Below are 14980 nucleotides of genomic sequence, written 5' to 3'. Positions count from 1 at the left end.
AGAGAAGCGTAAATCTCCCCAAAATGCTGTTTATTTCTCGCGGGCTAGTCATTATGGAGTTATCCTGTCTTTTAAGTGCTGCTATTTGAGTCCCTGGGCGTCTACCTTTGGCTAGGTTAGCCATCATGCGTTCAGCTTTGTCACCAAACCTATGGAACTCAGCATCCCTCAATGACTTCCCCAACATCTCCTTCTTTCTAGCCCACGTGTCAAATTCTGAATTCGCTTCCAACCAAGCTCTTTTACTGACCTCAATGGGGTGCTCTTGGAACTTATTGTACGCTTGTCTGACAAAGTTACTTGTCTTAATATATTAGTCAGTCACTCTCCTCTTAATCACTAAAGTGTGTGCTATGATTTTACCTCTGAGAATAGCTTTAGCCGCCTCCCAGAGTAGTGTGTGGTCCGTTGTAGATTGGTGGTTGTGGTGCAAGTACTCTGACCACGACTCTCCCAACAGTTTGGCGAAGTCTTTGTCTTTTTTTAAGAAATGAGGGAAACTCCATATTATGTCCGAGCCTTTTGGGTGCATATCGAATAAAGTCAGGACAACAGGGGCATGATCGGAAATGACTAGATCACCTATCTCAGTCTCTTTAACCTTGGCATTTAGACTCTCACTAACCAGGAACATGTCAATATGGGACCATGAGTTGTGCGGGTGTGAATAGTGGGTGTATTGCCACTCGACCGGGTGTTGTTGCCTCCATACATCTCTGGTCATTAGGTCAGTTGCAAAATTGCACAGAAGAGAGCTCCCCCCCATGTTAGAGCTACTTCCACCCTTCCCACATCTCGATCTATCCTCCAAATCCAGCATGACCTCATTCATGTCTCCTCCAATTATCAAGTTATGCGTGCCAGAAGTCATAATTGAGGTGCAAAGGGCCTGGAAAACCACATCCCTAGCCGAGTTGGGGGCATAAACATTGTGAATGTCTAATGTACCGCTAGGAGTTTCTAGGACCACTCTGACATGCCTTCCCTGATCATCATGTTGATATGTTACCAATTTGTGTGGAGGAGTTTTATTGACCAGAATGATCACCCCCGCCTGTCTTACCTTGGCTCCCGACTCATAAACTTCACCCACCCAAAGTCTGTTCATGCGGAACATGTCATGTTGAGGCAAATGTGTCTCCTGGAGCAGGACTATGTCACTACGTAACCTTATCAGGTGCCTGAGTACCAAGGACCTTTTTTATGGGGTCTTAAGACCCTTATAATTTCATGTTATGATCTTTATTGTCTCTCGCTGGGTTCCCTCCAGGCGGGCCCACTCTGTGTGCTCTTTCAACCCTGCACTTATCTTGTACACCTAGGGCTGTAGGCAGTTCTTGTTCAAAAATGTCAATGAGTTGTTGATATGTGACAGATTCGGGCAGCCCCACTAACCGCAAGTTATTTCTTCGGGACCTATTTTCTAGGTCCTCAAGTTCGTCCCTCAGCCATGAGCCTTGTTTTCGGGACGCTTCCAGCTCCTGTTCAAGCTGAATTGTCCTATCTTCCATGTCCGACACCCTCTTCTCCAAGTGTTCCAGCCTACTGGCATGCTGCGCTGATATTTCATGAATCTCTTCTAAAGTGCCTTTTACTGCCTCCTTCACTGCGATTTTTATATCCCCCGTGAGATATCTGGCCACCTCTTGTTATGAGTAGCAAGAGTGGACCCTCTGGGTCACGGTACCGGTACGGGCGAGCTGGCCAGGTGGTGCCGACCCCTATACAGGGACTGTTAGGAGCAGACCCGAAGGAGTCGAATACCGTGACAGCTGGTACCAAGAGGGGCGGCTCAGGTGCGGGTGAGACAGACAAGGCAGAGGGTCAGGAGAGACCGGAGTCAGGAGAGACCGGAGTCAGGAGTGACCGGAGTCAGGAGCAACAGGGGTCAGGAGCAACAGGAGTAACCAGAGTCAGGAGCGACTGGAGTCAGGAGAGACAGGGGTCAGGAGAGACAGGGGTCAGGAGAGACAGGGGTCAGGAGCGACAGGGGTCAAGAGCGACAGGGGTCAGGAGCGACTGGAGTCAGGAGCGACTGGAGTCAGGAGTGACCAGACGAGGCCAGAGTACCGTACGGAAGGCACACGATAATCAGGCGCCTCCATGAGGGAGGAGCCGCCTGATATACCCTGTGCTGGAGCTTGATTGGCAAGTGCTCCACAGGGAAGGTGCAGAAGGGGTTAAGAGAGGGGAAGAGCGTGCACCCGTGGCCTAAGGCGCATGCCCGGGACAGGAGCAGAGGAAGAGGAGGAAGCCCTGTGCAGAGCTGCAGGACGGAAGACCGGGGGTGCCGTGCGCCGGCTGGAGCGGTGAGCGGGGAGCCGGGGGGAGACCCAGGGAGCAGGAGCAGGCAGAGCGGGGCCCGGCAAGACAGGTGATGCCGGCCCCGACCTGACAGGCGGCGCTGGTACCGACCTGACAGGTGGCGCCGGCGTGACACCTCTCTTGCCAGCTCCCTGCGGTCTCCCTGGATAAGTGTTCCTGTCACAGGGCCTTCCCCGCCCTGTGATTCCGGACGGCGATCTCCTTTGGGGCTAATGCGGGTTCCCCCTGTCTCTCCTCACTCTGATCTGGTTGTTTTCAACTGCGCCTCCGGGTTTCCCTTACCCCTGTGCTTCCCGCTTTGTGGCGCTGCTGCGGCCACCGCCATCTTGGTGATTTCTCCTGCCATCTCATGTGCTCCCGCGGCTCTGCTCTCGCCGCCCATGCTTCAGAGCCAGCGGTCCACGGTGCCTACGATAAGCGGTGATGTCAGCGGTCACCTTTCCTGTGAGTAGCGCGGGCCGTTGGTCTAATTACAGTAAGTCGCTCTTTGTCAGGCTGAAGAGCGGAGCTCCCTCACCCCGCTGCTGCCACGTTAGCACTGGAACCGGAAGTAAAAAATGTACACATTTCAATAAGAGCAAGGAAAACTACAGAATGAACATAAATGTACTTCTTTTCATATGTACTTATGATCCTTATGCTCAATTTTCTGCCCTATTGCTGACTACGCTAGATCCTACTGTACTTGCTTTCACACCTGCACCTATGTGAAAGTAAAGTCTTACTCTGGCTCACGCTGATGTCGCAGATGCTCTAAAAGTGGTCCATAATGCTGTATTGCTCTTGGTGCTCTGCTTTCCTGGTTGGACAAAATTATATCCATCACTCATGAACATAGGCAAGGGCTTATGGAGCCTTTTATGCAGAATGCAGACAGCACTTTTACTTTAGAGTCCATCTTCACATTCATGCTGCTGCTGAAACAGCCTAAAAAATGTTTTGTGTTTTAATTTCAAACGTTTTGCACATTCACAACTGCTGTCACACTCCCTTTATGGTCAACATATAATGAATTGTCATGCAACTGGTTATACAGTTATACTCAGGCCATATGTTTTATAACAACTAGAACAAAGTGTTCCCCAGATTATGTAACAAAACACATTTCCATCTAACTGTATCTAACTGTATCTGGAACCCCTCAATGGCTGCCTGTCATGGTACTGTTGCAGGATATCCCAGGGCTAGAGGCTCCTTCCCTATCCCTAAAGCTAGGGGCGCCCTTTGCTATCCCTGCTCCCTGGATTACTTCTGGTGGTGAAGATGCCAGGGCCAAAAGCTTTGCTGAGTTCCTAAACCGGTCCTTATCTGTCCACTCCTTCACCCAGGGATGTGGGAAGTTGTAGTATGTAAGAATACACAAACCAGACTAACAAGGGAAGATGTACAAGGATCAATGAAAATACCAATCATACAAATATGCACTCACAAACAACAGAGTGGAACAACGGGAAGTAAAGAAAGGAAAAAAAAATAGGAGAGGATGAGGATATGTACACAGACAAATTACCACGCAACAGTCTTCTGTACAACACTCCAAACACCTCCTCAAAAAACCAACACCTCCAATTCCAGAGCCTGGCAGCATGAAACTAGCACTGGCAATCCACTGAACAGCTGAGACCATCAAAGCAGGAAACTCCAAGAGCTCTCAACTGAACAGATTAACCCCTGCACTGCTAGCAGATACCTGCACTGTTTAAAATAATGGTGAAATGCTTCTAGTCAGTGCAGGAGTATGTGTAAACAGACACCACCGTCTTCTGGCCCTTCTCTGTCACAGTGAACCCATGCGTTGCATGTATCATCATGCTCTGGAGCAACATAGGTTCAGTCTTTCCTCCACAAAACACAAACCACTGGAGAATCCTCTCTCCAGTCTTGCTGACCAAAGACTGCCTCTAGAGCCCAGTTATTTTAACCTCAGACCATGTGACTCTTTCCATCATGTGACTGACCACATGATTGTGACCTCACACAGGTCCTGTCGTTACTCACAGATGTGCCATGTGGAGATAAAGTGGACATCTCCCCACCCACTCTATAGATGTCCACAAAAAAACAGCCCACGTATGAAACTTTAACTTAACCCTCACAACACGTAGAGTGTTTATGACATCACATTACATACTATATACAGGTTAATCAATATATTAACATTACCCTATAGAGACAACCTTTCAATCCATCCTGCAAAGGTCCAAAACACGTTTGGACATAGTATCATTATTTTTATAAACAGCAGAGACATACAGCAACTATAGGGGAGCAGTAGAAGCAGACTCACTACCTGAAGCCCAAAGCCCCCTCTACCACAAAGGAAGACACCATTTTTATAAATTACACAGAATAGATGGGGACATTTTACATATTTCAAGTTATATATATAGTAATTATTTTATTATTTGTTAGACTAATTACTTTAATATTTTATTCAATACAGAAACCACACATAACCACTAATATCTTTTTTCATTTACAGCCAAGCACATTGGGAGGATCACAAGGGAACTGAAGAACAGAGGATTTCACTTTACTGCAATCTACACAGGAATGAAGCCATCCCAAGTAAATACAAAAACTTACAAGCTTTAAAAGCCTTTGAATACAGGATCATGAAGCATAATACTCTATAGGCAGTGCATGTGGAATCAAACAAGACACAGTATTATTATAGTATATTATGTTCACTTTTGTAAATATTTTATATATGTATTACAAATTCTTTTTTATTCAATGGCTTACCAGTTATCCACTTTGACTAAGCAAAAACAATATTGCAGTCATTGTAAACAACATTTTATTTCAGAACATAATACAGAACAGCTAAGTTACGTTTTCCAAGATGGTATTATCATGTCATCTCTGAAATGTCCAAAGCAGGTAATGAAAATATGATGAATATCACTGGTTGGCTGCATATTAGAATATCATCCTTGCCAATATTTGCTGCTAATAAATTGATGGTTTGGGATTTGTGAGAGGATTGGTTGATATATTACTCCTGATCCAAATTACATTGAGATGTGTGACAGCTCAGTACAAATTATACAATAACAATTTGAGATTGTACACCTTAGATTTACAATAGCATCTCAGATGAATTTTGTTATACAATGATTCTTATTATACTGTATAACTTGCCAAAATAGCATAAAGTTTTCCACAGCTTGGATGCCATACTCCTTCTGATAAAGTCTGTAGTAGATGTTCCACTATTCCTTCTTTGCCAAACCTGCATATGCAGCCAAATGCATTTCTTTTGTCCTTATAAGCAGCACTTTCTAGTAATTTGCAATTAATCAGCGCCACATAGACTACTATTGGCCAAACAATTGCAGTAACAAGCAGCTTCTACATATACTCAATAGCGTCCATAGACTTCTGTGGGCTCTTTTGACTTCAATGGACCCCCTAAAAATCTATAATGATTTTGGCATGTAGCGCAGAATTAGTGGCATCCATAGCTTGGAAGTATTGATTAGATTAGAAGCCAAGCATTTGCAAATTGAGACTGGGTGCTGCTCAGAAAGTTACGGTAATCAGGAACGTGCAGGGTGCAGACTTGACCTGCACTAGACAAAACAACTGAATTTTCACAGACAACACAATACTGTTAATTGAAATAAATTACAAAGTTGTTTTATTTTTAAAACTGGACCTCATTAAAAACATTTTAAGTAATGGGAAAAAACCCTTTAAGGTGAATTAACATATGCAGTGCATTTATATGCTAGCCTTTGACTATAATGCAGTAAATAGTAATTTTGAAGTAAAACTGGTAAAGAAGAAAACATCATCAGTATGGGAATGAATCTAAGAAGCATGTAAATGGTATATCTATTTGACACACCATAAATGTCTTACATATGGAGTTGTGACTAGGGTTGAGCAAAACGGGTCGGTCAAATTGATAAGTCGCCGACTTTCGCTAAAGTCGGGTTTCGCCGATCGAAACCCGACCATAGCGTGAGGTCGGCCATGAGGTCGCCGACCCGCGCGCCAAAGTCGCGTTTTCCATGATGCTTCCAGCGCCTTTTCTCATCCAATCATCAAGGACGCACACTGTGGGCAACGCGATGACATCGGCAGCGGCCACCACCATCTTAGAGAAGGGCATTCGTGTGATTGGCTTGCTTTGTGTGGCGTCACAGTGGCTATAAAAGCCCTGACCACCAACCGCCATTTTACTTCTGCCGATCTTAGCATAGGGAGAGCTTGCTGCTGCTGATTCTCAATAGGGCGAGCGTTAGGCAACAAAGAAAAAAAAAACTGTGATAGCGATTTCAACTGTACAGTTAGTGTGCAGTGACAGGGGAGGATTTTTGTGTGTGCAGCAGCGCTGGTGGTTATTAGGCTGCCTTATAAGGCTACCTGATAGCTGCATTGCTGTGTGCACACTACTGTGCAGACTGCTTTTTTAAAAGCAAAAAAACATTTATTCTGATTTTCTGCACAGTTACAGAGCGTTCATTTTTTCACACACCGTATAGAGGTGTACACTCCTCACACACCACCGTGTACCGGCTGGTATCACGGACGTATACATGCTATCTGTGTGTGACTCCGTAAAAAAATAGACGGAGATTTAAAATTTTCCATACATACACCGTATAGAGCTTTCCGCTTGTCAAACAGTATCATATATCTGCTGTTTGATAACGGTCAAATCTATACAGAGACAGCGTGTGTGTGACTCCGTAAAAAAATAGACGGAGATTTAAAAATTTCCATACATACACCATATAGAGCTGTACGCTCCTCACACACTACCGTGTACCAGCTGGTATCACAGACAAATACATGCTATCAGGTGTTTGACTCTGTAAAAAAACAGACGGAGAGTTAAAATTTTCCATACATACTCCATATACAGCTGTCCGCTTGTCAAACAGTATAGTATATCTGCTGTTTGGATTACGGTCCAATCTATACAGAGACAGCGCGTGTGTGTGAGTGCGTAAAAACATAGACGGACATTTCCATTTTTCCATACACCGTATAGAGCTGACTGCTTCTCTGACAGAATCGCATATCTGCTATTGACTCCGTCAAAAAATAGACAGAGATTTAAAATTTTCCATACATACACCGTATAGAGCTGTACGCTCCTCACACACTACCGTGTACCGGCTGGTATCACAGTCAAATACATGCTATCTGGGTGTGACTCCATTAAAAAATTAGACGGAGATTTTCATTTTTCCATACATACACCGTATAGGGGTCGGACAGCGGGCATTAAGAAACCAGGACACACATCTATGTAGGTAATGACATGTTCTTTAGCTTTGGTTTTCTTAGGCACTTAAGCACTTTATTTACAGGCTGGGACATAGCTATTCATCCTGAATGGATATCATCGCAACACATTGGCATTATGCACATTTAAATTGCTTTATTTCTGTGGATATCTAATAATAGCTTCAGCCATTTATACAAAGTAACCTTTGCTATAGTACTGTTACCACTACTGTTTTTTTTTCTCATTGTCCTCTTTTTTCATTCCTGTTGAGAGATTCCTTGGAAATTGTACTGTGAAATCTATAAATAAATATTTAAATTTTATTCCATGTTTGCCTATGCCTTTCATCCAATGGCTTTGAACGCCTACATTGCCAAACTGATCTCATTATAGATGATGCCCTTCCATTTGGTTGAAAGCGAAGCTTTCTGAGAGCTCATGGCCTACGCTGTCCCACGCTATGACCTACCCAGTCGGCACTTCTTTTCTCAAAAAGCCATCCCTGCCCTCCACCTGCATGTGAAAGACCGCATTGTCCATGCACTCAAACAATCAGTGAGTGGAAAGGTGCACCTCACAACTGATGCATGGTCCAGTAGGTATGGCCAGGGCCGTTACGTGTCCATCACTGCGCACTGGGTTAATGTGGTGGATGCAGGCTCCACAGGAGACAGCGGCAGTGGAACAGTGCTGCCTAGCCCACGGTATAGGAAACAGTTGGCTGTAGGCGTTTGACCCTCCTCCTCCTCCTCCAGAAGCGAAAGATCGTCAACAGAGCGCAGTCGCACGAGGACTCCATCCGCAGCTGCCAGTGTTGCACACAAGGTGTCCCACTATCGAACAGCTATTGGTAAGTGGCAGCAGGCTGTTTTAAAGATGATGTCTTTGGGCGACAACAGACACACCGCGGAGGTACTGGCTGACTACTTGCAGCAACAAACTGAGTCATGGCTGGGCAGTCTACATCTTGAGCCAGGCAAGGTAGTCAGTGATAACGGCTGGAATTTTGTGGCAGCCATAGCCCTTGCAAAGTTCACACACATACCTTGCCTGACTCACACTTTGAACCTGGTGGTGCAGTGCTTCCTAAATTAATTATCCGGAGTTAACAGCCCTGCTCCAAAAGGTGCGAAGACTGTGCTCGCACATCCGTCGCTCGCCTGTACACTCCAGTCGTTTGCAGAAGCTACAGCGATTGCTCCACCTCCCCAAGCACCGCCTAATCATAGACGTTGCAACAAGGTGGAACTCCACCTTGCACATGGTTGAGAGGCTGTGCGAACAGAGGCAGGCTGTAATGCATTTGTGGGAAGATACATGGGCAGGCAGTTTGAGGGCAGACATGGAGTTGTCGGGTGTGCAGTGGTCAAAGCTGAAAACCTCTGTAAAGTCCTTCAGTGTTTTGAGGAATGCACATGGCTGGTAAGAGCAGACGATGCCATCATAAGCATGAGCATCCCACTTATGCGTCTGCTCATGCAAAGTTTGACGCACATTAAGGATCAGGCGTCTGCAGCGGAGGAGGAACAGGAGGAGGAGGAGGAGGGAAGCCTTGATGACAGTCAGCCATTGTCTGGTCAGGGAACTGTCCTGGATGAGGTGGAGGAAGAAGAGGAAGAGGAGGAGGAGGAGGATGAGGGGGATGATTATTTTGGGGAGGAGGATGCTTCTCTGGGGGGTAAGAGAAAATGTTGGCTTGGCAAGGTCAGGTACAGGGTTTGTGCATGACAGGAGGGATGTGGATTTTCGAGAAAGTGCTCCTCCACCCACCACTGCCAGTGCATCATTGACACCTGGAACATTGGCCCACATGTGTGATTATGCCTTGCAGATCCTAAAAAGGGTCCCCCGCATTGCCAAAATGATGAAGGATGACGACTACTGGCTGGCCAGCATCCTCGATTCACGCTATAAAGGCAAATTACACAACATCTTGCCACAGGAGAACTTAGAGATAATATTGGCTAACAAACAAGCAACTCTGGTGAACCGTTTGAGGCATTTCCAACACACAGCAGCGGTGCTGGTTCTCCCATGAGCCGAAGTGGGCAAAATGAAAGAGGTGTTCGTGGCGCACACAGCCGAAGAGGCGTTGGAGACAGGGGTTTTATGACCATGTTGTGGACTGATTTCTCAAGTACCGCTCACACGACTGGTAATACTGCATCAATTGCAACTGACAGGAGACAGCAGTTGTCAACTATGGTTACAAACTACTTTTCCTCCCATATCGATGTTCTCCCTCACAGGTCATTCCCCTTTGACTAATGGGCCTGTAAACTGGACACCTGGCCTGAATTGGCACAATATGCCTTACAGGAGCTTGCTTGCCCTGCTGCTAGTGTGCTATCTGAAAGAGTCTTCAGTGCTGCTGGATCAATCCTGACAGAAAAAAGGACCCGTCTGTCGACCCAAAATGTTGATGATCTATCCTTCATTAAAATGAACCATGTATGGGTTTCAAAGGATTTTGTCCCACCTTCCCCTGATGATGACACATAGGTTGCCAGAAGTTTGGCTCGCTTTTGTCCTTCTCTTCCTCGGACTTGTCAAATTCCTCCATTTGCAGCCTACACATGAACATATACCATTTTGTAAACCTCCCAAACAGGGCTGCCCCCCCCAGAGGCTGGGGTCACCACCTGGCGCACCCGGGCAAGTGCTATTGCTCTGAACAGGTGGGTGGGCCCACTCTTGACCGACGGCACAGGCACAGGGCCCCTCATAGTACAATACAGTGTCTTTGACGGTGAGGGGGCCCACTCGCCGTCAGACACACTGGCGTACTATGAGGGGCCCTGTGTCAGTACCGTCGCCCACGAGTGGGCCCCCCTGCTTGCTCATGGCCACAGCACTTGCAAGTTGCAATACTTACCTCTCCCTGCTCCACCACTGTGTACTGTAGTCTGGGCAGTTAAATCCTTCACAGGGATGGCCACTACAAATTTGGTGAACTGATCAATGATGGTTAAGATGTAGCTATGGCCTGTCCTTCTGGCCTCTACCTTCAGATGATCAATGGCTACCATTTGTAATGGACGTCAACTCACAATCGGATGCAGTGGTGCTTTATGATCAGCTTTCACAGTTTTCCCAGTCACAGACATGTGACATTCCTGCCACCATTTTTCAATGTCTCGTCTCATGCCAATCCAATAGAATCGCCTACGGCCTGTGGCTTCTGTCTTTTGCACTCCAAAGTAACCAGACGCATCATGATAGGCAGTGAGGACCATGTCTACATCTCTCCCTGTGATCACAATTTGATGGAGACGAGTAATGGTGATGGGATTCACGCTACTGCGAAACAGCAATCCTTTTTTCACAAATAACCGTTTTCGCTGTCTCCACAGACAAAGTAATTGAGGGTCAGCATCGCCTCTGCAAAATCTACTGGGAGGTTTTCCCGTGATCAGTAATTCCCAAATTTCTGCAAACACTCGACTTTCCGTCTGTACTTGTATCCATCTAGTTTCCAGTAGCGGAGAGTCTGGACTGGCTTACTGAGACTGAAATATATACGAAGATTTAAAAGTACCCCAACAATGTATACTGGTGTACGCTTCGAATACATTTCCCTTTTTCTACTTTTTAAATTCTGGTGTAATCCATACTGAGCTTGTGAGTGTCTGTGTCTGACTACGGAAAAATAGACGGAAATTTACAATTACCTCTAGACTGGATACACCAGGTATCTGCTGATACAGTACCTTTGTTCTAAATTTTTTATTACGGTATAATCCATACTGAGTGAGCGTGTGTGGTTTCCTCCTTCTATATATACAGAGATAAAAATTTTACCCTATACAATATACAGCTTCTATCTTGTTATACAGTACCTTTGTTCGACATTTAGTATTACGGTCAAATACATACTGAGTGAGCGTCTGAGGGTGACTACGGGAATATCTATACGGAGATTTAAATTGTACCATATAATTTATATACTTGCTATCTTGTTATCCAGTACCTTTTTTTCAACATTTTGTATTATGGTCAAATCCAGACTGAGTGAGCGTCTGAGGGTGACTCTGGAAATATATACCGAGATTTCAAATTTGCCCAACACTGTATACAGCTCTACGCTTCTGATACAGTACCCTTTTTTGCTATTTTGATTCTGGTGTAATCCATAATGAGCCTGTAAACGTCTGTCTGTTACTCCGGAAATATAGTTTGAGATTTAAGATTACACCCACACTGTATACAGCTTTACGCTTGTGATACATTACCCATTTACTGCTTTTTATATTCTTGTCTAATCCATACTGGGCCTGAGAGCATTTGTGTCTGCCTCTTGAAATATATACGGAGATTCAGAATGTTTAAACTATACTATATATACCTTGTATCTGGTGATACTGTACCCTTTTTCAACTTTTTATATTATTGTGTAATCCATACTGAGCCTGTGAGCATCTGTGTATGACTCATGAAATATATACGGAGATTTACAATTATCCCTAGACTGTATAGAGCTGTACGCTTCTGATAAAGTACCATATATCTGCTGGTATTTTGGGTACATTTTCACAAAAATTAGTAAGTATAGTGGAAGAGGCTGTGGACGTGGGCATGGGGGGCCAGCTGGTACTGATGGTGGTGGTGGTGCATCTGCTGGTAGTGCCAAAAGCACAATAGCAGCTAAGGCAGGAGGTGTTGAGCCTGCGTCATGGTCTGGCTCCAGAAGGCCTGTAAGGCTCCCTTTTCTGGGAGTAGGTAAACTGCTTTTAAAGCCGGAGCATCAGTAACTGGTTTTGCCTTACATTGCTGAAACAGCCTCCAGCTCTATCGCCTCCTCTTCTGAAGTTTCAAAAAATTCAAGCACTGAGTCATCAGTGCAGGCTTCAGGTCAGGAGCATCCCCTTTCCTTGGGTCCTTCACCCACACCAAAAGTGTGGGTGAAGGAACCAAGGGCCCACACTTCAGATTACTCCATGGAGCTCTTTTCACATACCATGCCTAGGTTCATTCTAAATGGGGCACATTATATATGGAGCATTATTTGGGACCATAAGACACTGGAGCATCATCCATGAGGCCCATCATATACTGGAGCATTCCAAATGGGGCAGATCAGACACTGGAGCAGCATCTATGGGGCACATGATGCACTGGAGCTTTAGAAATGGGTCCCATTATATATGGAGCATAATTAGGGCCCATAAGACACTGGAGCATCATCCATGAGGCCCATCATATACTGGAGCATTCCAAATGGGGGACATCAGACACTGGAGCAGCATTTACGGGGCCCATTATACACTGGAGCATTAGAAATGGGGCCCATTATATATGGAGCATTATTTGGGCCCATAAGACACTGGAGCAACATCTATGGGGCCCATCATATACTGGAGCATTCTAAATGGGGCAGATCAGATAGTGGAGCAGCATCTATGGGGCCCATTATATATGGAGCATTATTTGGGCCCATAACACAATGGAGCATCATCCATGGGGCCCATCATATACTGGAGCATTCTAAATGGGGCAGGTTATATATGGAGCATTACTTGGGCCCATTATACACTGGAGCATCATCCATGAGGCCCATCATATACTGGAGCATTCCAAATGGGGGACATCAGACACTAGAGCAGCATTTACGGGGCCCATTATACAATGGAGCATTAGAAATGGGGCTCATTATATATGGAGCATTATTTGGGCCCATCATTCACTGGAGCATCATCCATGAGGCCCATCATATACTGGAGCATTCCAAATGGGGGACATCAGACACTGGAGCAGCATCTACGGGGCCCATTATACACTGGAGCATTAGAAATGGGGCCCATTATATATGGAGCATTAGTTGGGCCCATAACACACTGGAGCATCATCCATGGAGACCATCATATACTGTAGCATTATGTGGAGCTCATCATATACTCTATGGAACATTATATGGGACCAATTATTCTGTATGGAGAAATATATGGGGCTCATTATTCTGTATGGCGCACCATGTGGTGGCCATAATACTGTATGGAGTAATATACTTTGAGCTATTGTAGAATTTAAAATAGATATATCAGTCATGTCATGTAAGAAGTAAAGTATTTTTCATTGTACTATACATATATTTCTGTGCCGTATCGGAGCATCATGAATTGTGGTATGTGTTAAAGGGGCGCATTGACACTCTTTAGCCCGGGGCACACGAAAACCTGGAGACAGCCCTACCCCCCCACAACTTTAGCAAAATAACACCCAGTTTTCAATGCGTAACTATTATTATAAAGTAAATTAAGGCTGACAAGCTTAAATAATAAGAATTGATGTTGTTGGCATTGAAATGGGCACTGTAGGTGTGTTCACTGTCCTCCACTCCCTGCCGACTTTGCTTCCCCATTGACTTGCATTGGGTTTCGTGTTTCAGTTGGACCCCCGACTTTTCCCTATAGCCGGCTGATTTTGTTCGACTCGACTTTTGAGAAAATCGGGTTTCATGAAACCCGACTTAACCCTAAAAAAGGTAAAGTCGCTCATCTCTAGTTGTGACTGCTGGGGGACCACTATTACAAAGAACAGGGTTGTCCCATTCTAGATCCTTAGTGAAGAGTTGGCTGGAAGATTGCAGTTACTCTCCAACAAACTCCATATGAGATGCACGAACAGCTAAGTCAACTGGTACCGTGTTCTTGACATATTGGCTTTCCTGATAACCATATTAAGATGTCATAAAGATTCATTATGGGACAACCTCTGGTTCATTTTATTTTCTTTACTTAGGCTGGGTTCACATTGCGTTTGTGGGCAGCGTTTAACGCATCTGTTACATAGCGGCATTAACGCTATGTAATGGATGCGTTAACGCACCCTTAGACTGCAATAGGCGAGCGCATTGCCAACGTATGTCATAATCGGCATACATTCGCGATGTGCCGTCATTCTGTGATGGACTGTCAGACGCGGGCTGCAGCATTCGGGGGTCCGTCACCGGTAGCACAAACAGGGAAGCTGCGCTAAACGCCATCACAAAATGACAGTAACGTTAACGCAGTCCGACAACGCTATGCGCAATGTGAACCTAGCCTTAGGGATACTCCCGATCTAAGGCCCCCTGAACATATGTCGGGTGCTGAAATCTGTAGTCTTTACTTCCAATGTTTAGCTAAAATGCTGGATGGCAATAGATGAAGGAACAAATCCTATTGTTTGCACATCGGTTGTTGTGCCGTACAGCTGCAGGCACTGGTTTGGAGGTAGGACCAGAAAGTTTCATGTAACATTTTGATCCAGACCTGACCTGGATCAGCTCCTGTGAGTAAAATGATGACGAAGCCTAATGGCAACTGATTTTTTGCATTAGTTTTCCATCAGTTTTGATCAGCTGAGATGCATCAGACTCAAAAAAATGAAACTGAGGCCATGGATATTTGATAATCCACCCTAACTCAGCCC

At 45.3% G+C, this 14980-nt stretch overlaps 1 protein-coding gene across 1 annotated transcript in view; it reads left to right on the top strand.

The window, feature by feature from the left end:
• LOC141087691 (V-type proton ATPase subunit S1-like) overlaps positions 1 to 14980 on the top strand; it is a 159637-nt gene that overhangs the window by 89269 nt on the left and 55388 nt on the right. The window contains exon 6 of the mRNA XM_073573406.1: positions 4808 to 4893. Coding sequence (XP_073429507.1) covers positions 4808 to 4893 — 86 coding nt within the window. The remainder of the gene's footprint in view (positions 1 to 4807; positions 4894 to 14980) is intronic.

The sequence above is a fragment of the Dendrobates tinctorius genome, unplaced genomic scaffold (assembly GCF_039654945.1).
Source record: "Dendrobates tinctorius isolate UK_male_01 unplaced genomic scaffold, ASM3965494v1 ptg000035l, whole genome shotgun sequence".
In the NCBI taxonomy this organism is placed as follows: Eukaryota; Metazoa; Chordata; class Amphibia; order Anura; family Dendrobatidae; genus Dendrobates; species Dendrobates tinctorius.
Note: the sequence above shows the minus strand (reverse complement) of the source record. Positions and strands in the feature narration are given on the sequence as shown.